Raw genomic sequence first — 23,372 nt, 5'->3', positions numbered from 1 at the left:
AGGGAGGGAGAGGGAGAGGGAGGGAGGGAGCATGCGAGCACACGTGTACGAGCAGGGGAGGGGCAGAGAATCCGAAGTGGACCCTGCACTGACAGCAGAGGGGCTCCAAGGCTCAGTAACAGCCAAAGTTGGATGCTTAACCGACTGAGCCACGCAGGTCTCCCAACAAAGGACCTTTAAAAACTGAGTACTTACAAAGTGTTACAGTCTAAATGTTTGTGTCCTCCCAAAATTTGTATGTTAAATCCTAATGCCAAATGGAATAGCATTAGGAGGTGGGGCCTATGGAAGCTGATTAGGTAAGGAGGGCAGAGCTCTCAGGAATGAGATTATGTCCTTCTAAAAAAGTCTCCTGAGATATCCCTAGCCCCTCCCACTACATGAGGACAAGGAGAGGCTGGCAGTCTACAACGTGGAAGAGGGCCTTCACTAGGCAGCAAATTTGCCAAAGCCATGACCATGGACTTCCCAGCCCCAAGAACTACAAGAAATAGATTTCTTTTGTTTATAAGTTACCCAGTCTGTGACAGTTTGTTATAGCAGCCCAAACTAAAATGGAAAATCAATGAAGAAAGGCCTAATAACCAAATAGAAAAGGATGCAAAGACACTAAGATTCAAATGGCAGAAAAGGAATTACTTATAAATACATGAAAAGATCTTCAATCCCACTCATGGAAAAATGCAAATTTTAAAAACTATGAATATATAAAATACTCTTAGAAGGCATAAGACGACAACCCAATTAAAAAATGAGAAAAGGAAATAGAGATTTTCCAAGGAAGACGTACAGATGACCTATAAGCACATAAAAAGATGCTCAACGTCATTAGCCATCTGGAAAATCCACACCAAAACCACAGTGAGATACCACTCTATACCCAGTAGCATGGCTATAATCAAAAGCACAGATAATAACAAATGCTGACAAGGATATGGAAAAATTAGAACCTTCATACACATTGGTGGGCATGTAAAATGGTGCAGTGGCTTTGGAAAACAGTCTAAAGGGTCCTCAAGACATTAAACTTAAGAGTTACCATACACCTCAGCAAACCCACTTCCAGGTATATACCCTAATAAAAACATATGTCCACACAGAAAATGGACACAAATGTTAAGAGTAGCATTATTCCTAATAGCTAAAAGGTAGAAACCCCAAAATCCATCGATTGACAGATATACAAAATGTGGTATGTGAATACAATGGAATGTTCTTCAGCCATAAAAAGAATGCAGTACTCACATAGGCCACAACATGGACGAACTTGAAAACATTAAGCTGAGTTAAAGAAGTCCATAAAAGAAAACCACATATTACATGATTCCATTAAGATGAAATGTCCAGAATAGGGCTATCTATAGAGATAAAAAGTAGAATAAAAGTTGCCTATGACAGAAGTGTGTAGCTAAAACATATCATGGAGTTTTTCTAGGGTGATAAAAATGCCCTAAAGTTGACTGTGGTGATGGTTGCACAGACCTGTGAATACACTAAAAACCACTGAAGTGTCCCTTTACATAGGTGAATTGGTGCATGAACGATCTCGATAAAGTTTTTTTATTTTATTTTATTTTTTTAATGTTTATTTTTGAGACAGAGAGAGACAGAGCATGAACGGGGGAGGGTCAAAGGGAGGGAGAGACACAGAATCTGAAACAGGCTCCAGGCTCTGAGCTGTCAGCACAGAGCCCGACGCGGGGCTCAAACTCACGGACCGCGAGATCATGACCTGAGCCGAAGTCGGCCGCTCAACCGACTGAGCCACCCAGGCGCCCCAAATAAAGCTTTTTAAAAAACTAAAGAAATACCATTTTTCCCCCATATCTGTTTAGCAAATATATAAAATTTACTTGAAATGTACCATTTGAGGGGCACCTGGGTGGCTCAGTCAGTTGAGCATCTAATTCTTGATCTTGGCTCAGGTCATTATCTCACAGTTCATGAGATGGAGCCCCATATTGAGCTCTGTGCTGACAGTGTGGAGCCTGCTTGGATTTCTTTCTCCTTCTCTCTCTGCATCCCCTGGCTTGCGCACATGCACCCTCTAATAAATAACTTTAAAAAAAAAATGTACCATTTGGTAAAGGAGGTATGGGGGGCCAATAATGTTCCATTTCATGATGTGGTTGGTAGTGACAAGGGTGAACTTATTTTGTGATAATTATTGGTACATTTTCCTATAAGACTTCAATAACACAGTCCATAAAAACACACATCTACACACTGTGTTGGTGACGGTGTAGATAAAGATACTCTTATACTTTGTTACTGCAGATGCAAGCTGATAAAACCTCTTAGGTATATAATTAACAAGTTTATCAACAATGAAACACACACATATTTGGATCCCATAGGTATATACCCCCATGTACAAAAGCATTTATTGCAACCTTGTTATAAAAGGAAAGGTGTGAAAAAACTCTAAAGGCTCATCAATTGAGGCCTGGGTAAATAAAATTATGGTATAATTCTACTAGGAAATACTATATAGCCATTTAAAATAATCAGGCAGATTTACACGTACTGAAACGAACCTATCCCCAAGCTAGAGAATTACGTGGAAAAAAGCAAGGTAAAGAACAGTGTACCTATATATGGGGTATGCAACCTCTACGTGGGAAGAAAATAAACCTAAGATGGGGACAGTGGGAGTTATTCTCTCTCTCTCTCTCTCACACACACACACACACACAACCACAGAACATCTCTGGAGGGACACAAGAAACTAGAAATCACAGTTGCCTCTGAAGAGGGGACAAGAGGAAGTAGGAGACACACCTTTCACTTTCTGCCTTAAAAAAAGAAAAAGGTGGGGGCGCCTGGGTGGCTCAGTCGGTTGAGCATCCGACTTCAGCTCAGGTCACGATCTCGCGGTCCGTGAGTTCAAGCCCTGCGTCGGGCTCTGGGCTGATGGCTCAGAGCCTGGAGCCTGCTTCCGATTCTGTGTCTCCCTCTCTCTCTGCCCCTCCCCCGTTCATGCTCTGTCTCTCTCTGTCTCAAAAATAAATAAACGTAAAAAAAAAAAAATTAAAAAAAAAAGAGAAAGGTGGATATATAATTAACTCAAATTATTCTAACAAAGCTATGGTGTTTCAACATAGGTAAGAGCCCCTGAACTTTTTTTTCTTTTTCAAGTTATTTGAGAGAGAGACAGAGAGAATGAGCAGGGAGGGGCAGAGAGGGAGAGAGAATCCCAAGCAGGCTCTGCATTGTCAGCGTGGAGCCTGATGCAGGGCTCAAACTCACGAATCATGAGATGACGACCTGAGCTGAAACCAAGAGTTGGATGCTTAACTGACTAAACCACCCAGGCACCCCAAGAGCCCATGAACTTCTAAAGATTAAAATTCTGAAGTGTTTGCTATGAATTCTGAACTCCTTTCTTTCTTCCATTTCAAGAGTTAAATACTCAAGCCATTAAACAGTAGTAATCACAAACAACTACTTACATCAACGCCTCCAAACAAGTCAAAAATATAAGTATTTGGATAAGTGGTTTCTTGGGTAAGTTTCCTCTCTTCAGTAACAAATGCCATAGCCTCCATGGAGAGAAGAGGAGAAATTTCCTAGTTTAAAAAAAGCATGCAGAGTGACTTTCAGTTTTAGTATTCAACAGGAACCAGACACCAAAACATCAGCTTGAGTCACAACTTGAACTCCCATGAGCCCAAAGATAGCCCCCAACCATAACAGAAAAAAATAATAATCTTACAGAAAAGCTAACATAATGATAAAAGTTTTAACATTAGCAACCGCTAATTTATTTCATGCTTAATATGTACCAGGTATGGTTCTAAGTACTTCATGGAAGACCTCTTTTAATCTTCACAAACCTAAGAGATAATAGTAATATATCATCCCAATTTTAAAGATATGCAAACTGAAGTACGAAGTTGTCAACATCACACAACTGGTAGGTGAAGAGCCAGGATTTAAACCTAGGACATCTGGCTCCAGAGTCTGCGCTTACAGAGGAGAAAAGAACCATGTGGGATGAACTAGGAGATAAAGTGTGGCAAGAATCAAGGATCTTACGCATTACGCTCTCTCTTCATGGACCTTGAGGGAAAATGGAACACGATGGGCTAGAGCAGCGGTTCTCACACAGTGGTGAACATCAGAATCACTTGAAGGGCTTGTTAAAACCCATACTGCTGAATCCCACCTGCAGAGTTTCTGATTCAATAGGTCCAGGGTGGGGCCTGAGAATGTGCCCTTATTAACAAGCTCCCAAATGCTGCTGATACTGCTGGTCCAGGTATCACACATCAAGAAAAGGCAGAACTCTAACAGACAACCTGTTACATACTGGGCACTGGGCTTTTGCACTTTAGCCTACCTAATCCTTAAAATAAGTCAATGAACTGAGTACAGTTTTACCCATTTTATAGGTGAAAAGCAAAATTAAGAAGTTGCCCAGGCTCACATAATTAGCAACTGAACTACTTACTAAAGACTGAACCACTTTCTCTGAGTCTCATTTTTCTCAACTATAAAACTAGCATGTAATTCCACCTGGCAACATGGTACAGTGGAAGCCGGCTTAGGAGGAAGACAAATTTGGACTCATCATGTAACGGCCACAGCCTTTGGGTGTGCTACCACTGAGGCTGTTCTCTCTACTGAAGAGGGAATGATAAAGACATCTGGGTTTGCCTGCCCACTAACTCTTTTTCTCTTCTTCAAGTAAAAGCCCCATTTCCTTGGGGAAAACGCCCCTCCCTACTTTTCACATGGTTCTGTTGGGGCTGTGCCAGCCCCAGGAGCAGGTGATCAGGCCTAGCCAATAGTCTCTCATCCTCCTCACCTAAGTGGCTGGCCTAAGCTGTAGAAATGTCACCCTAGAGCTGTGATTACATGGAGGAACATGAAGCCACACACAGATGGCAAGATAAGAAATGGACGACTTAACCTTGTTTAGCCCTTGAATTCATACTTGTGCTTTCCAGTTACATGTGACAATAGAGGATCTTTTTTGCTACTGAGTAGGTTACTGTGCCCTGCAATCAAAGTATTCTGGACTAAAACAAATAAATATACCACCCATCTCATGTAATTACCATAAGAATTAAATATGCCTGGTACACCAGTTTCAAATAAGTATCTGCTGGATGAATAAAGTAATGATCACACAGCAAGCACTCACAAATATTTTCTCTCTTCTACCTCATCTCTCAGAGATTTTGCAGGAATCAAGTGCAATAATGTAAAATTCCTTGTGAAGTGTTTTCTTTTTTTTTTAATTTTTTTTTAATTAAAAAAAATTTTTTTTAATGTTTTTTATTTATTTTTGAGACAGGGAGAGACAGAGCATGAACAGGGGAGGGTCAGAGAGAGGGAGACACAGAATCTGAAACAGGCTCCAGGCTCTGAGCTGTCAGCACAGAGCCCGACGCGGGGCTCGAACTCATGGACCGCGAGATCATGACCTGAGCCGAAGTCGGCCGCTCAACCGACTGAGCCACCCAGGTGCCCCAAGTGTTTTCAAATAAGTGTAAGACTGTAATTCTTTTTATCCCATTCAGACTATAAGAAGATCAAAAATACAAAACACTTTCTTTAATTAAACTTTATTTGGAAATGATTTTCAACTTATAGAAAGCTGCACAGACAAAACATGCTTTCTGAATGGTAAAGACTAAGTTTATTTGGTGCCTACTGTATTTTAGAATGACTTATGTGATATAATAACTGTACCTCTGAATAACATTGTATCAAGTGTCATTATGATCAACTGTAACTTACATGAGCCTTAAATGCAGCTAGAGCTGGTCATCTAAATTCAAATTTGGACCCACTCCCCAACTTAAAGGTTGGTTAATGGTAACCCCAGACTTACTGACTCAGAAACTCCAGGCGTGGGGCCCAGCACTCTGTTTTTTCAAGTCTTGCAGGTGATTCTGATACACACTCAAGTTTGAGAGCAAGTGCCTTAGCATCCACCTCCCAACCATCAAGCCCAGTTCCTTCAGCTTCTTATGTTGGTCATAATGTCCAACAACCACAAAACCACTTTCTTGAACCTTTTAGCAATATGGGATCTTTAAAATCCTGCTCAAAAAGAATGTCATCCCAATCCCAGGGCATAGGGTTAGCCTCCCAAATTAAGCAAACCCTGTCACAAGATAAGCGTGAAGAAAGCCCAGAAAGATATATACAGGGAACTTAACGGTGATTATCTCTGGATGATGGGATTATAGGTGATTTTTATTTTCTTCCTTGTACTTTCTTTTTCTGAACTTCCCAAATTTTCTACAGTTTACACAATAAAAACAGACTATTTTAAAAAGTAGACTGAAGGAGGAAAACATCAATAAAACCAGACATCTGTGTCACCTGGAGGTGAATACAGCCTTTCCAAGGGCCCTAAGAGTTACCTTGAGGATGTTTTGGCACTCAATGAAGTCACTGTGGAGGTGGCTGCTTGCGTACAGCTTCAGGAGCAGCTGAGGAATTCCACTCCATTTGGACTGTTTGTCCCTCTCCGTCAAAAATGTCTCAGTGAACTGTGAGTCAAAAGAAGAAAAGAAAAAGGAACATTTTACTGCTGAAGAAAGAACTACTAGGATACATGGCAAACGAAAGCAGCTGCCTCCTAAAACCCACCCAGGCCAAATTAATTCAAAGCACTCTTTCTAGAAACCTTCAAAAGCTCCCCAACAGTCTACAAGCTAAAAGTGCAACTCCTTCCCTTGTGACACAACAGCCTTTATATTCTCTCAAGTACTCTCCTCTCTAGTTTCAACTCTTTCCCAAAGGGTACTCTCAGCTCCAAATGTACATGTTCTCTAGGTCTCTCTGCACATGCTTTTCCCTGCCCAAAATGTCCTTGCCTGGTTTTTTCTACCTGGGAAGCTCCTTCTCCTTCTCCAAAGAGCAAGCCAAATACCCAGAAATTTTCTTTGCTGGGCTTCCTCTCTCTCTCTCCTTTGTAAGCGAGTAAGTGCCCGGCCTCTGGGGCCTTATCTAACATTTATCCTCTGTACCGTAATTACTGATTCATTTGTCCCCTCCTCCTGTAGACCACAAGTTCCTTCAGAGTAGGCACCAGGCTGTGTTTATCGTGTCCACCTTCTCTCTCTCTCAAAGAAATGCCAGGCACAGAGACTCAGTAAATGTTTGAAGGAATGAGCAATAACCTTCTAGACTAATGACAAGTTCATTAACCAATTATGGCACAGTTCCACTAACACTCTAAGGACATATCATTAATCAGGGGCCGGATGTGAATTTATTTTCATATATAGTTATCCCTCGATCAGATCAAAAGCTCCTTATAACCGTTATTACAGGATATGCAGGCTTTCAATAATGCCTTAGTCTATCCTGACACATATCAGTCCTATGATCTTGGACAAATCCCAGTATCCTTCCTGAGCTTGTTTTCTTAGATTGTAAAAATAAGATAATACAGAAGTAACAGAGAGGTAATGAAACGTTTGTGAGAGTGATTTGCGTTAGGGTGAACCACAGGTATTACCATTTCTGTGGGTTAAAAAAAAAAAAAAAAGACTGAATATCAGCAATTTCATATCATTCAAGCTAGTTCAAATCAAGGCAAGTCCAAAAACAATGGAAAAGAATTCTTTCCTTTCCTTGAAAGGAAAAAAAAGAAAATATATTTTTATGGGACTCAGCAAAGCACTGCTTACAAATTTATAGGTGTAAACATTTATATTAAAAAAGAGATCTCAGATAAATTATCTAAACTTAAACTTCCACTATGAGAAACTAGAAAAAAGAATAAACCAAACCCAAAACAAGCACAAGGAAATAAATACTATTGCAAAAATAAATGATACAGAGAAAAATAATTTTTTAAAAAATCACCAAAATCAAAAGTTGGTTCTTTGAAAAGAACAACAAAATTAAAACTTTAGTTACAATGACCAACTTAACAATGACTCAAAAAACTAAATTAGGGAATGAAAGAGGGGACATTATTACCAACCTTATGGAAATAAAAAGATTTATAAAGAAGTACTAGGAACAATTATATGTCAACAAATACATAACCTAGATGAAATGGACAAATTCCTAGCAAAATACAAACAACTGAAACTGACTCAAGAAAAGTCAAAAGTGATTTAATAAGAAAAAAGGAAAGAAAACTACCCACAAAGAAAAGCCCAAGTCCAGATGCTTCACTGGTAAATTCTACCAAACATTTAAAGACAAACTAAAAATACTTAAGATTCTTCCATAAAATAGAAGATAGAAGACTTCCAAACTCATTCTACTACCCTAATACCAAAACCAGACAAAGGTGTCACAAGAAAACTACAGATCAAGATCTCTGACAGATATAGACAAAAATCCCCAGCAAAATACTAGCAAACCAAATCCAGCAACATGTAAAAAGGATTATATACCATGACCAAGTGAGGTGTATTCCAGGAATGCAAGGTTGGTCCAACATATGAAAATTAATCAATATAATCAATCTGATAAAGGGTATTTACCAAAAACCCACAGCTATCATCATAATTAACAGTGAAAGCCTGAATGCTTTTCCACTAAGATCAGGAAAAAGACAAGGATGTTGATCCTCACCACTTCTATTTAACACTGTACTAGTGACTCGAGCCACAGTAAGTAGGCAAGAAAAAGAAATAAAGGCATCCAGACGAAAAATTAAAACTATTATATTTGCAATCCTATGATCTTATACATAGAATACATTAAGGAACCCACATAAAAAACTATTAAAGGTAATAAATGAGTTCAACAAGATTGCAGGATAAAAATCGATATACAAAAATTAGCTAAATTTCTATACACTTACAATGAACAATCCAAAAATGAAATTAAGAAAACAGTCCCATTCACAATAAAACCAAAAATAATAAAACTTAGAAATAAAATAAAAGGAATACAAGATTTGTGCAATGAAACTACAAAACATCACTGAAAGAAATTAAAGGAAGCCTAAATAAATGGAAAGCCATCCATGTTCATAGATTGGAAGACTTATGATTGCTAAAACAGCAATACTCCCTATATTGATTCAATGCAGTTTCTATCACAATCCCAGGTGGCTTCATTGAAGAAATTGACAATCTGATACTAAAATTCATATGGAAATGCAAGGGACCTACAATGGCCAAAATAATCTTGAAACAAGACAGTAAAGTTGGAAGAATCACACTTTCTGACTTCCAAGTTTATTACAAGCCTATAGTACAATCAAGATTTTGGCATAAAGATAGACACCTAGATCAATGGAATAGTACTGAGATTCCAAATTAAATCCTTACATTTACAGTCAACTGATTTTTTTTACAACAGTGTCCACATAACTCAATGAGGAAAAAGATTAAGCCTTTTCAATAAATGTTGCTGGGACAACTGGTATCCATAAGCAAAAGAATGAAGATGTACTTCTTTCCACATACCATATACAGAAATTAACTCAAAATGGATCAAAGATCTAAATGTAAGAGCTAAAATGTAAAACATTTAGAGGAAAACATAGGCATAAGTTTCATAACCTTAGCTTAGGCAATGGTTTCTTGGATATGACATCTAAAGCACAACAAAGGAAAAAACAGAACACTCATGACACGGATAACATAAAGAACAATTCTATGAACACCTCAATTGGTGCAGAAAAAGCATTTTGTAAAATTTAACATTATAAACTGAGAAAAGAAGCAAACAAACAATAGTATCTACAGAAAACCTTCAGCAGGGACACCTGGGTGGCTCAGTCGGTTGTGTCCAATGCTTGACTTTGGCTCAGGTCATGATCTCATGGTTCATGAGTTCAAGCCCCTATGTCAGGTTCTGAGATGACAGCACTGAGCCTGCTTGGGATTCTCTCTCCCTCCCCCTCTCTCTGCCCCTTTCCCTCACATGCACTCTCTTTCACAAAATAAACTTAAAAAATTTTATTGAAAAAAGAAACCTTCAGCAAACGTCGTATTTAATGGTGAAATGTTTAAGGCTTTCCCTCTTAGATCAGGAATGTGCCCCTTCAACTCAGGCAGCACAGTCAGGCAAGAAAAAGAAAAGATAGAAAACTGGAAAGTATAAAACCTTCATTCGCAGACATGATATTTGCAAACAACTGTACACATATACAATCTGAAAGGATCTAAAGTACTAAAATATAAAGTCCATATAAGTACAAAAACAATATAAAAATCAATCTTGAATGAAATCATGCCATTTGCAGCAATGTGGATGGAAGTGGAAGGTATTATGCTGAATGAAATAAATCAGAGAAAGACAGGTATCATATGTTTTCACTCATATGTGGATCTTGAGAAACTTAACAGAAGACCATGGGGGAAAGGTAGGGGGAAAACAGTTACAAACAGAGAAGGAGGGAGGCAAAGTATAAGAGACTCTTAAATACAGAGAACAAACTGCGGGTTGATAGGGGGGTAGGGGGCAGGGGAAAATGGGTGATGGACATTGAGGAGGGCACTTGTTGGGATGAGCACTGGGTATTGTATGTAAGCAATGAACCACGGGAATCTACCCCAAAAACCAAGAGCATTCTTTACACACTGTATGTTAGCCAATTTGACAATAAATTATATTTTTAAAAATCAATCTTGGGTTTTTTTAATGGATTAGCGAGAACATGAAACAACAGGAACTTTCATACATTGCTGGTGAGAAAGTAAACTACTACCATCACTTAGGAAAGTGGTAATAGCTACTGATGCTCAACCTATGCATATCCCATAACCCAGCGATTCTACTTCTAAGTATATATCCAAAAGAAATTACACACACATGCATCAGGAGACATGTACAAGAATATCCATATAAGCAGTACTCATAATAGTCCCAAACTGGAAAGATCTCATATACTCAACAGAAGTAGAATGAATCGTGGTTTGTTACTACAATACTATGCAGCAATAAAAATTAATGAACTACAGCTTCACCATTATCACGAATCAGTCTAACAAATATTGATTGAAAGAAAGCAGACTCAGTATATACTGCTTTATTCTATTTATATAAAGCATAAAAACTAGTACCCCTAAATACAATGTTAGAAGTCAGGCTGTGGGGCGCCTGGATGGCTCAGTTGGTTAAGCGTCCAACTTCGGCTGAGGTCGTGATTTCACCGTTTGTGGGTTTGAGCCCCACGTCGGGCTCTGTGCTAACAGCTTAGAGCCTGGAGCCTGCTTAGGATTCTGTGTCTCCCTCTCTCTCTGTCCCTCACCCCCTCATGCTCTCTTTCTCAAAATAAAAATAAACATTAAAAAGAAAAACAGAAGTCAGGCTAGTAATTTCATTTGGAAAAGAGGAAAACTAGAGCTGTAGACTAGAGATACAGAAGTGATCTGGTTGGTTGCTATGTAGATGACAGCTTTATTACTATTCATTGGGCTGTGCATGCATTTCTTGTTCATTTTTATTTGCACATTATATTTCAACACAAGAAGTTTTTGAAATGCTTAAAATAAATCTGTATGCATTGATTACGGAAGGATTTCTAAGACGCATTTTCAAGTGAAAAAAGTTAAATGCACAATATGTACAGTATGATACCACCTGTGCAGGAAAAAAAAAGATATATAGACATATTTGCTTTTCTAAGTTTAATGTATCTCTACATAGATACACAAGAATCAATAACCATAGTTGCCTCTGGGAGTAGAACCGAAGGGTGCTAGCAGAGGTGGTAGTGGGCTACTTACAAGGGAGATTTACTTTTCTCTGAAACTGTATGTGCATATGTTATCTATTCAAAACACACATTACCTCTGGAGGGGAGGGGATGAGATGAAAGAGGTGTTAACTATACTGGTACTTTTTTTTTTTTTTTTTTTTTTTTAAGAGAAGGAGAGCAAGCACAAGTGGGAGAGAGGAGCAGAGGGGAGAGAGAGAGAGAATCTTAAGCAGTATCCACACTCAGCATGGAGCCCAATGTGGGGCTCGATCCCATGACCCTGGGATCATGACCTGAGCCAAAACAGAGTTGGACACTCAACCAACTGGGCCACCCAGGTGCCCCTACTCTCTTAAGTTTGGTAGTAGGTACATGGATATTGTGGTAATACTTTGGTATTACTTACTATAGGTTTTTGTAGGTCAGATATTTAATAAACAAGTAAGTCTCTCCACAATGGAATCTGTAGATGCTCAATAAATATTACCATCCCCACCCCATTCCCAACATATCTAAACTTACCTCCCATTATGTCCCATACAAACATTTCATTGTCTCTTTCCTGTCTTCTAATGGCCAATTAGGAGGATTTTCTCAGGGGTGTTCTTAGTGCCACTCTGTTCAAATTCTATTCATTCTTCAGAACCAACTCAACTCTCTGCTATTCCATGAAGCTCTTTAAAGCATTCAAAGCCCAATATAATCATAGGAGAGAAGATGGCTTTTAAAAATAGGAGTACTCTAAAAAAATTGTTTCAAATAAAATAATTAAAACAGGAGGACCCTAAGAGAACATTTAGTGCAATCATTTTGCAGAAGAAATTAATGTCAGGTGACAGACATGACTTTTTTATAGTTGTTAATATTTATTTTTTAGTTGTTACATATTGAATGTATATATACACAAAATATCTACACAATGAATAAAAAGAAAGACTTTTGCCATGATTAAATTTCAGAATGCCAGAGAGAGAGAGAGAGAGAGAGAGAGAGAGAGAGAGAGAGAGAGATGATCCTAAAAGCTTTCAGGGTGTGAGGGGTGGGAAAACAGGTCATATACAAAGACATGGGAATCAGAACAGAACCTCTCAATGGTTACACCAAATGCTTAAAGACAATGGAATAACACCATTAAAAACTTAAGGGAAAATAACTTCCAACTTAGAATTTTATACCCAGCTTAACTTAATATACAAGAATAAAAGACATTTTCAAACATGTAAGCTTAAAAAAAAGCTATCTCCCATGTACTCTTTCTCAGGAGAGTACTAGAGAATGCACTCGCCCAAGACAGGATTCATCAAACAGAGGATCTAAATCATGAGAAAAATAAAATGCTTTGAATTTGGTGAAGTTAAAAACCAAAAATTCAGATGTATAGCGGTCCTAGCAAGGAACTAGTCCAAACTGGAGGAAGATGGAGTTCCAAGAAGGATTTCGTCTTTAACAACAAAGTTTTAGAATTCAGGACTAAACTGTAAGCACACGAAAAGCAAATTTTAAAAGAATGAGATTATTCTAGTGAAAGAAGCCAGACTCAAAGGCTACATATGGTACAGTTGCATTGCAATGACAGTCTGTAAAAGGGCACAGGAATAGGGCAGTAAACAGATGAGCAGTTGCCAGAAGACAGGGGTGGGGAAAGGGCTGACGACTACAAGAGAATTTTCTATATCCTAACTGTAGTGGTGGTCACACAACTGTGTTTGTCAAGATTCGTAGAACTACAGGCATACCTCGGAAACACTGTGGGTTTGGTTCCAGACCACTGCAATAAAGTGAGTCAAATGAATTCTTCAGTTTTCCAGTGCATATAAAAGTTACATTTATGTTATACTGTATAGTTAAGTATGAGATAGCATTATGTCCAAAAACAGGTACATGCCTTTGTTAAATATTGCGTAAATATGCTAACCATCATTTCATCTTCCAGGAAATCTTAATCACTGATCACAGATCACTATAATAGTAACTAAAAAGTTGGAAATATTGTGAGTATTACCAAAATGTGACAGAGACACCAAGTGAGCAAATGCTGTTGGAGAAGGGCACCAACAGACCTGTTCAATGCAAAGTGGCCACAAACCTTCAATTTTGTAAAAAACACAGAGGCTGTAAAGCGCAACAAAATAAAGCACAACAAAACAAGGAATTCCTATAAATACTAAAAAGGGTGAATTCTGGGCCACCTGGGTGGCTCAGTCGGCTGGGCATCTGACTTCAGCTCAGGTCATGATCTCACAGCTTGTGAGTTTGAGCCCTGCATCGGGCTCTGTGCTGACAGCTCAGAGCCTGGAGCCTGCTTCAGATTCTGTGTCTCCTCTCTCTGCCCCTCCCCTGCTCACGCTGTCTCTCTCTCAAAAATAAATAAACATTAAAAAAAATTTAAAAAAATAATAAGGGTGAATTCGACTACATTTATAACTCAATTCAAAAAATGGGGAGAGGGGTGCCTGGGTTGGTTCAGTTGGCTGAGCAGCTGGCTTTTGATTTCAGCTCAGGTCATGAGATCAAGCCCCATTTCCAGCTCCACACTAAGGGCTGAGCCTGCTTAAGATTCTCTCTCACTCTCTCTCTGCCCCTCGCCCCCACTCACTGTAAAATAAATAGTAATAATAATAATTTTTTAGTGGAGGAAAATGGTGGCTTTTAACTCTAAGGGAAACAAAAAATATACAAAATACTGTTGTATAATCTATGGCTCTATTGTAAATAATTACATTGTGATCATCATCACATAAATTCTTTTTTTTAATTTATTTTTTAATGTTTATTTATTTTTGAGACAGAGAGAGACAGAGCATGAACGGGGGAGGGTCAGAGAGAGAGGGAGACAGAATCTGAAGCAGGCTCCAGACTCTGAGCTGTCAGCACAGAGCCCGACGCGGGACTTGAACTCACGGACCATGAGATCATGACCTGAGCCGAAGTCGGATGCTTAACTGACTGAGCCACCCAGGCACCCCTCTTTTTTTTTTTTTTTAATGTTTACTTATTTTTGAGAAAGGGGGAAAGGCAGCGAGAGGGGGAGACAGAATCCAAAGCAGGCTCCAAGCTGTCAGCACAGAGCCCACTACCTGAGGCAAAGTTGGACGCTTAACCGACTGGGCCACCCAGGCGCCCCATCATCAGGTAAATTCTTAACATCAATGGCCCAAAACGTGATAGTACTACATTAGGAGACTGAGAAAGACATATGTGGTGTTGTGAATTAAATCCTAGTTTACAGGGGAAGAAAACAGACAATGTCTAAAATTGAAAAGTTAAGAAATAGCATGTTACTTAGAAATACTGGCTGTCCTCTTTCCTGGAGGACCCTTCCCCTGCAAAATATACATAGTGTGGGCAGTGGTTGCCTGGGAAGGGTGCAATTTGGGGGTAAAAAATGGGGCAGAGCATTGCTGTTTTCAGTTATAAGGCTCACAATACCCAGAGAGCTTCCCAACAGTCCTCCAAATATCCAACTTTACAAGGGATTTATTTTACCACCTTTATGTTGTCTTACAAGGCATTTACTTCCATTTAAAAATAATCATTTGGATTTTGTTTTCCTTGTGAACAGCTGAGTACTGTGATGAAAGAGCCACCAACCCAGGCATCTTCAAAGCTGAATTACTGGCAGGTGTTGTATGGGTTTCTCCCCTTGGAGTACTTGTGGTTTGACAGTTTATAGCAGCGATAATCTCTTACATCATGTTTGCCTAAGCTGTCAACCTGTTCAGTGGATATGACATTTCCAGGCACTTAGTTTTCATTGATTTTGTCTTTACTGCTTTTCTTTTTAAATAATTAAAGGCTAAATTCCATAAACATAAATTTGCATCTTATCTGTTTAGTCCTAAGTGTAAGTTATCTAATGCCTTACAATATCATATTAAGTGCAAGTAAATAGTCTTAAAAACGAATTCATGAAGATTGAATACCTTCTTAGGTTATTCTGATAACAAATGTTAACCAATGAATACTTGTGTCCACTGTAGTGGGATCTGTTTTGTTTCAATATAATTAGGAGTGAATTTTATGGTTTGTGAATACAAAAACTTCCTGTTAAAATGAACAGTATTTATATTTTTAGTTTATGAGAATGTATCCTATCCAGGATATCAAATTACCCTTGACAGGCAAGGGAAGACTGTAGTTGACTTAAACCCCTAGGTTTCACAAATACTAATGCTTAGAATGGGGATAAAACAAATTTATTGAAATTTTTAAAAAGGGGGGGGTCAATCTCAAGAAAAAAATATGAAGTAATACTCAGGTAGAATTTAGATATGCAAGTAATCATGAAGGAAGCAATGACTGGCATTTGGGAAACAGAATGAGGATGCCATAACCTAACTGATCACCAGACTGCCAAACTGAAGGACTAGTTCTAGGGGTGGTGGGTCATGACCTGTAAGAGTTACTCTGCCCTGAGTCCAAGATTTGCCTAGTCTATCCCTTTCCCTCAACTCCTACTGATCATGCAGGTCTTGTGCGCCCAAGGTAAGGAATCTGGATTTGATTCTTCTAACTGCCGTGAGATGCCACTGGAGGGTTTTAAGCAAAGGAATTGTAAGATCTGATTTGCTATAAGGATCACATGTGCTGATAAGTGTATACTGGCTCTGTAAACGCTACAGCATCGGACCAGCACTACTTTATTACCTAGATAGAGGGCAAATTCAATAGGAGAAGAGAAAATAAGGCACACTAAAATCCACATAGGACAGGCCCATTCTAAATAAAACATGGTTCAGAGTCTTCTCCCAGACTTCTCTTAAGTCCCATTTAGGGAAATAGGGAAGACCTGGGGACGATCAGGTTTGGTGAAAGAGGAATCAGGAATTTCATTTAACATACTGAGTTTGAGATGCCCATGAGACATTTAAGTGGAGGTATTGAGATGATATTTGGATATACTCATCTGGAGCTAAATGGAGAGATCTTGATGGAAATATATATTTAGGATCCATCAGAGTATAGACTATTTGTTAAACAATACTTACTAACCTTTATAGCATGCTTACTATGTTTTAAAATACCATTTTAAGTGCTTTAAATGTATAAATTCATTTGGTCCTTACCACAAAACCTTACAGGCTAGGTCTCATGATTATCCCTCTTTTACAAATGAAGAAACTGAGGCATAAAGAGATTAAATAACTTGCCCAAACACACACAGTAAGTATGTACCAGAGCTGTGGTTCAAACCTAGGATACCTGACTCCAGAACTCTTTAAAGCCATGAGACTGTTTAGAAGTAGAGACAGGACTCAGGAGGAGGAAGACTGAGCCCTTACAAACAGTATTTCTTTTTTTTTTAAGTTTATTTATTTTTGAGAGAGAGAGAGAGAAAGAGAGAGAGAAAGAGAGAGAGAAAGAGGGAGGGAGGGAATACGAGTGGGGGAGGAGCAAAGAGAGAGGGGGACACAGAATCTGAAGCTGGCTCCAGGCTCTGAGCTGTCAGCACAGAGCCTGACGCAGGGCTTCAACTCACTAACCCAAAGTCAGACACTTAACCGACTGAGCCACCCAGGCATCCCCAAACAGTATTTTAATTCAAACAATTTTCAAGGGCCTGACACGGATTTAGGCTCTGTTTCAAAGAAAAATAAGACAAATTCCCTTGAGAAGCCCAGTCTAATAGCTACAAGCTGACAGCATCTAGTAACTGAAAATCTATCTGCCTCACACTGGCCAAACTTTTTAGACATACTATTTCACTTAATCCTAAGAGTCCTATGAGACAGATATTAGTGACATTTTAGAAATAAGGAAACTAAGGTTCAGGAAGGTTAAGTAATGTCACCTGGATCACTCAGCTAGTAAGTGATGGAACATGGGTCAATTGAGGTCCACCTTCCTTTAAAATCTGGTCTTTTCCAAGGAAATCCTGTTATATGCTGCAACATGGATGAACTTTGAGGACATTAAGCTAACTGGAATAAGCCAGTCACAAAAAGACAAATAGTGTTTGACTCCACTTCTGTGAAGTATGAAAGGTAGTCAAATTCATAGAAACAAAGTAGAATGATGGTTTCCAGGGGCTGGGGGCAAGGGAGTAGGAGGTATGTTGTTGTTTAATAGGTACAGAGTTTCAGACTGGCAAGATGGAAAAATCCTCTTGATCTGATTCACAACAATGTGAATATATTTAACACTACTTAACTGTACACTTAAAAATGGTTAAGATGGGAAACTTTATGTGTTTACCACAACTAAAAAAATTTTTTTAAATCTGGTCTTTTTCCCAGTTTACCACATGCCACATTGGACATGCTTACTGTGCTATGGAAATGCCTGTGAGGAAATAATTACCTGTAATGTGGGGAAAGGTGGTGTGTGGGGGCAAGGAAGAGATCAAGGAAAGTTACCAAGAAAGGATACATTTGAAAGATGGAATTAATTCCCCTCATTATAGTTTTAGGAAGGTAGCTCCATCTCAACCCCCGAAATAGCTCCCACACCTGCATACAACTAACTACTCATTACAATAACTAGCCTAAACCAGGCTCAAGAATATTCTAACACCCTACTATCTGGTGAGCTTCTCCAATCTCCTCCCATTCCAGGTCCTCCAGCACTGGAAACAAATTAAGTGTCCTAAATTGCCTCATTTATTATGCTGAATGACTTCTGTGGCTCCTGACTGCCCTCAGAATGTAAAGGATTAGCAAAATGAGTGTTTAGGAGATTACCTAAATTTTCTGAGCCTCAGTTTCCTCATCTGTGATAAGAGAGGAGTCCCAACATCTAATTCAAAAGACTGAAAATTAAATGAAGACATTGTATGCATACCTTGCTCAATGTCTGCTCCAAAGTATGCACTCAGTGAGTTGTTCCTTTTCTGCCTGCCCCCACAACCCAGTGAAGTGAGGCGTTTTGGTTTAAAGAACAAGAGAGCAAGTATTTCCAGGATGTTAAGGCAGATAAAGAAGAATGCAAAGGGGAAAAAGTTGCTCAACTATGCTTATCTGATGTTCAGGAAAATACTGCTCACCGAGAACTGTTTCTTCATCTGTAACCTGCTAGAACAGAGACCACCTGGTTTTGTTTTTTTTTTTATCTTTATTCTGTCCTTTTAATCATCTGAGTATTACTGAAATGGTTCAAATATACTATATGCAGTACACCGTGAAAATCTAACTCCTTTTCTCTCCCCCATCTACCCAACTGCCACCCAATCCCACCAACCACTTTATTAGTTTGTGTATCCTTCAAAACGTTTCTATATGCAAAAGCTGTCTTTAAATTAAGTAATGTTTTACAATTGCCTTTGCAACCTAAGTTTTGGGAATGAGGGGGTGGGGTGGTCAGCGCCATGAGTCTAGGTCTTTTCTCATCCTGCCTCACCTCAAAGCAGTGTCCTCCATTCATTCAAAAAATACTAATCGTATATTGGGCGCCAATTATAAGCTAGATACCAAGTACAGCATTAACTGATTATCCTTCAACCTTTACTAAGCAACAAAAATGCACTTAACGCTTTACACAATTATCTCCATTGATCCTCACGACAACTTAAGAAGCAGATTACGAATCGTCACCTTCATTTTACATATGTGGAAACTGAGGCACTGAAAGGTAACTTGCTCAAACAAGGGTTTGAATCCAGGCCTGACTCCAAAGTCCTCGCTCTTAACCATGACGCTCCACAATGGCAAAACAGAGTCCCTGCACCCTTTGGAGCTCAGCCTAATGTTGGATACAGGCAAGAAAAGGGGCAGACAATAAAGAAATATGTAATTACAGACCAAGAAAGTAATGTGAGCGAAACGAATTCAGGGCTGTGACTGAATAACAATGGGGACCTACTTTAGAAGGGGGGGGGAAGTGTCAAGGAAAGGCCTGAGAGAATGACATTTATGATAGGCTTGGGAACCGTTTTAGGGCTGCATTAATGACCCACCGCCCAATTCACGGCGGAAAACTCGAGGCCCTTAGAAGCTAAAGCAAACTCGCCCAGGGTCCCCCAGACGTGTAGACGTGGCGCAGGGTTGGGAGGATCCAGGAGCTGGGCCCAGGGCTCGTACACGCCACCGATGCTCGATGAAGCCCAGTCCGGCTCGGCCCCTAACCAGGGCCTCTAGCCCGCTGCTGCCCACCGCCCCGCGGCGGCTGACAGCATCCACACAGCCTGCAGGGAGGCCCCGCGGCCGGCCAAGAGGGGTCGGGCCCGTACTGCGGCGGCCTGGAAAGGCCTCTTCTCCGGTCCCCCGCCAGCTCCCGCCCGGTCCGCCCCGCCCCGCCCCTCCGGGCCGGCTTCGTACCTGCACAGCCCGGACCAGGCCCCGGCCGGTCAGCTGGCCCTGCCGCAGCTGCAGCAGAATGTTACCGGGCCGCGGCCGGCCGCCGCATCCGCCCCAAGCCGCCACCGTTGCCGCTGCCCGTCGCCCTCGGCCGGCCCCAGACCCAGCAGCCGCCGGCGCCGCCGCCATGTCTCCTCGTCCGACAAACAGGAAGCAAGCGGCCCCGGGGCCGCGGAGATTTCTACGGAGCGGCGGAGGGGTCGTCGCAGCGCCCCCAGCGGGACGACGGCGGAGGCGCAAGCCGCGTGGCAGTGGCCGTGCGCGCCGCGGTCCCTACTGGGAAATGTAGTCTTGCTCTCCGGCGGGGCAGGTGCGAAAGAGAGATGTGGCGTTTCCTGCGCTACTTGTTTTTGGGGCCCCTCGGTCTTGCATTTCGGCGAGGACCTCTGAGGTCGAAGACGCAGTACCTGCGTGAGCACTTTCCCATTTGTTGCCTGTTTGGGGAGGTTACAGCCAACTAGCTAGGAAAAATCCTGGGTTCCAGTCCAGGAATCAAACCGCCCAGACTGATTCCTGCCTGAATTCTTTCTCTCTACTCCTGACTCGGTGCGGACGGACCTCGGCTCTCTGCCCCTTAATTTCCTTGTTAGTTCTTTCAGTCAGTGGTTTCTGGGTGTCTGTTCAGCCAATAAATAGTTCCTAGGGGCCTGCTCTGTGCCCGCTCCGAACTTGTCACTGGGAATACTGTGGTGAGCAGAACAGACCTACTAGGATCCTGTTTTGGAATGCAGATTGCAGAAGAAGAGAGCAAATCCGTACACAAATAAATGCACAACAATCAGCTGTGTAAGTGGTTAGGTTGTTGTGAAGTTAAATGAAATAATGGAAGGGAAAGGGATGAGTAAATTATGACATTATATCCTTTGTCAGAGGAACCTTGTCCTAATTTCTCCCCAGCAGATAGTATTTTCTCTCTGCTCTGATCCCATGTTAATCATTCTTTCGGGAAGCTTCTGTGTCGGGATTGCATGGTCGCCTCCCCTTTTCCTTTCCTGGAAGGGGTCTTGTAGCATAAATGAAATAGGGGTCCTGGGTGTGATGCAATAAGGAATGGTGGAGATTGTGACTCATAATTCATCACCCAAACCAGAACACTTTTAAGAATAAAAAACGCTATTAATAATTATGCTGGGACAGCAGGCATGGTGACCAATATCCCAGTTTGCTTGGGATAGTCCCCATAGACACCTGTTACAAGACTCCTCCCAGGAAAGAAAAAGGAGAGGCGATGATGTCCATTTTAAAATGAGTAGTTTCTACTGGCTTCCAGCAGATTGTTGCTGGATCTTCTAGTTTTTCCAGAAAAGCCAAAAATCTGGGGTTTTATGTGAAGTTTCCAAACTTGAAAACTCCATGGACCAAATAAAATCCTGTCCCTTTCTGAACACTGGAACAGGGAGACCAGGAACAGGCCATAGGTACATGGAAGTTGAGCATGTGGTGAGGGAGGTATTTCAAATCATTGGGGAAAGAAAAAAAAAGTTTAGGTCTTTAACTTCACACCAAAAGCTAAAATGCATCTCAGACCTATTAAAAGCTATATGTAACAAAATCAAAGTATACTTTTAAAACTGGATAATGATGATGATTATTCAACTCTAAGTTTACTAAAAATCATTGAATAATAGAAGTGAATATATGAAAATACTTTTATGATTTGGGGGTAGAAAAGCTCTTCTTAATCATAAAACCCAGAAGTCATAAATAGGAAAAGATGGACAAGTTTGACCTCAACAATATAAAAACTTCTGCACAAGACACTACAAACAACTATAAAAGGCAAGACATATTCTGGGAAGGAGTCAATATCCAGAATTTATGAACATACTGTGCCCTGTGCCTTAAGTTCTCATTCCCTGGAAGCTCTCTGAATGGCTTGCTTCCTCATGTTCTCCAGGTTTCTGTTCAAGAGGAGACCTTCCCTGACCATCCATATAAAATAGCATTTCTTACACTCTCCATCTTATTACCTGCTTTGTTTGTTTGCTTGCTTTTATAGCACTACCTCCACCTGACATATAATTGTTTACTTTCCGCACCCCTCCTAGAGTATACTTTTGGTCTATTTTGCTCATTGTTATATTCATCTCTAGCACCTATAATAGTACTTAGCACATAGCAGGTGATCAAATATTTGTTTATCGGATCAATGAATTATCCAGTAGATGCATGAACTCCTACAAAAATATAAGGAAAAGCCAAACAACCCAATAGCAAAATAGAAATGAACAGGGTGGGGCACCTGGGTGGCTCAGTTGGTTAAGCCTCCAATTCTTGATTTCACCTCAGCTCATGATCTCATGGTTTGTGAGTTCGACCTCCCACATCAGGCTCTGCCCTGACAGTGCAGAGCCTGCTTGGATTTTCTGTCTCCCTCTCACTGCCCCTCCCTCGCGTGGATGTGTTCTCTTATTCTCTCTCTCTCTCTCTCTCTCTCTCTCTCTCTCTCTCAAAAATAAATAAACATTAAAAAAAGAGAAATGAACAGGCAATTCACAGAAGAAAAATCAATGGCCAGTAAATGTGTAAAAAGATGCCCAACCTCAATTTCACTAGTAGTAGGATGCTGATAGTGAGTACATAAATTGATATACCTTTCTGGAAAGCAATTTTTAGCAATATGAATTAAGTCATAAGAAATCCAAACTTTTTGGCTCAATAATTACTTCCTTGGGAATCTCTCCTAATGATTTTAGTTGCTATGATGTTGATTTACATACAAAAATGTTTATTATTGTATTATTTGTGATTGCAAAAACAAAAACAATGTCACCATAAAATAGAAGCATGTTTAAATAGATTCTAGTATTTCAATATAATGGAATATTCGAGTCATTGAATACCATTGTTTACAAAATAAAAATAAAATACTAAGATTTCAGATAAAGTTAACCATGTTTATCTTTTGATCTGTTTCTAGGAATTTATGTTTTAATAACAACTAAACAAGTGTACAAAGATGCATCGTTATAATATTTACTGCGGCAGATATATGTCAAAACATTGGAAACAATCTAAATATCCCTTAATATGTATCATGTGATCCCATTTGTATCAAAAATTATCTATTTACATATTTTATGAATATATTACAAAATCCAGAAGATTATGCATAAAATGGTTAAAAGCAGCCACCACTACAGAATGGAATGAGGAGGTGGGGAAAGAATGTTCATTTTCCTAACTTTTACACTGTTACTTGCATTTTATTATGGGCATATATAACTTTAAAATTTTAACATTAAAAACTTGTAAAATTATGTATCTATAACTGGATAGGAAAATGCTCACCACACATTGTTGAAAGAAAAATAAAGCAAGTTATATAGGAATAGGCATATCATAAGCCCATTAACATATAATTAGACATTCCTATTCTATGTGGTTGTATGCACAGAATTACCCAAAAGAAACATCATCAAAAATGCCAGTGGTGGTTATCA

At 39.9% G+C, this 23,372-nt stretch overlaps 1 protein-coding gene across 2 annotated transcripts in view; it reads right to left on the bottom strand.

The window, feature by feature from the left end:
- TRPC4AP (transient receptor potential cation channel subfamily C member 4 associated protein) overlaps positions 1-20,109 on the bottom strand; it is a 69,932-nt gene extending 49,823 nt beyond the window's left edge. Inside the window, exons 1-3 of one of the 2 annotated variants that reach the window (XM_040447251.1) lie at positions 19,891-20,109; positions 6,381-6,509; positions 3,453-3,569 (exon numbers count right to left, since the gene is read on the bottom strand). In XM_040447251.1, the coding sequence (XP_040303185.1) occupies positions 3,453-3,569; positions 6,381-6,509; positions 19,891-20,058 (414 nt within the window). In that variant the 5' untranslated portion in view covers positions 20,059-20,109. The remainder of the gene's footprint in view (positions 1-3,452; positions 3,570-6,380; positions 6,510-19,890) is intronic. The other variant, XM_040447249.1, reaches the window with a different exon arrangement.
- Positions 20,110-23,372: the final 3,263 nt, after the last annotated feature.

Source organism: Herpailurus yagouaroundi, unplaced genomic scaffold (assembly GCF_014898765.1).
Source record: "Herpailurus yagouaroundi ecotype Mexico unplaced genomic scaffold, PumYag 196, whole genome shotgun sequence".
Taxonomy (NCBI): Eukaryota; Metazoa; Chordata; class Mammalia; order Carnivora; family Felidae; genus Herpailurus; species Herpailurus yagouaroundi.
The sequence above is the reverse complement of the archived record's forward strand: the minus strand, read 5'-3'. Positions and strand labels throughout refer to the sequence as shown.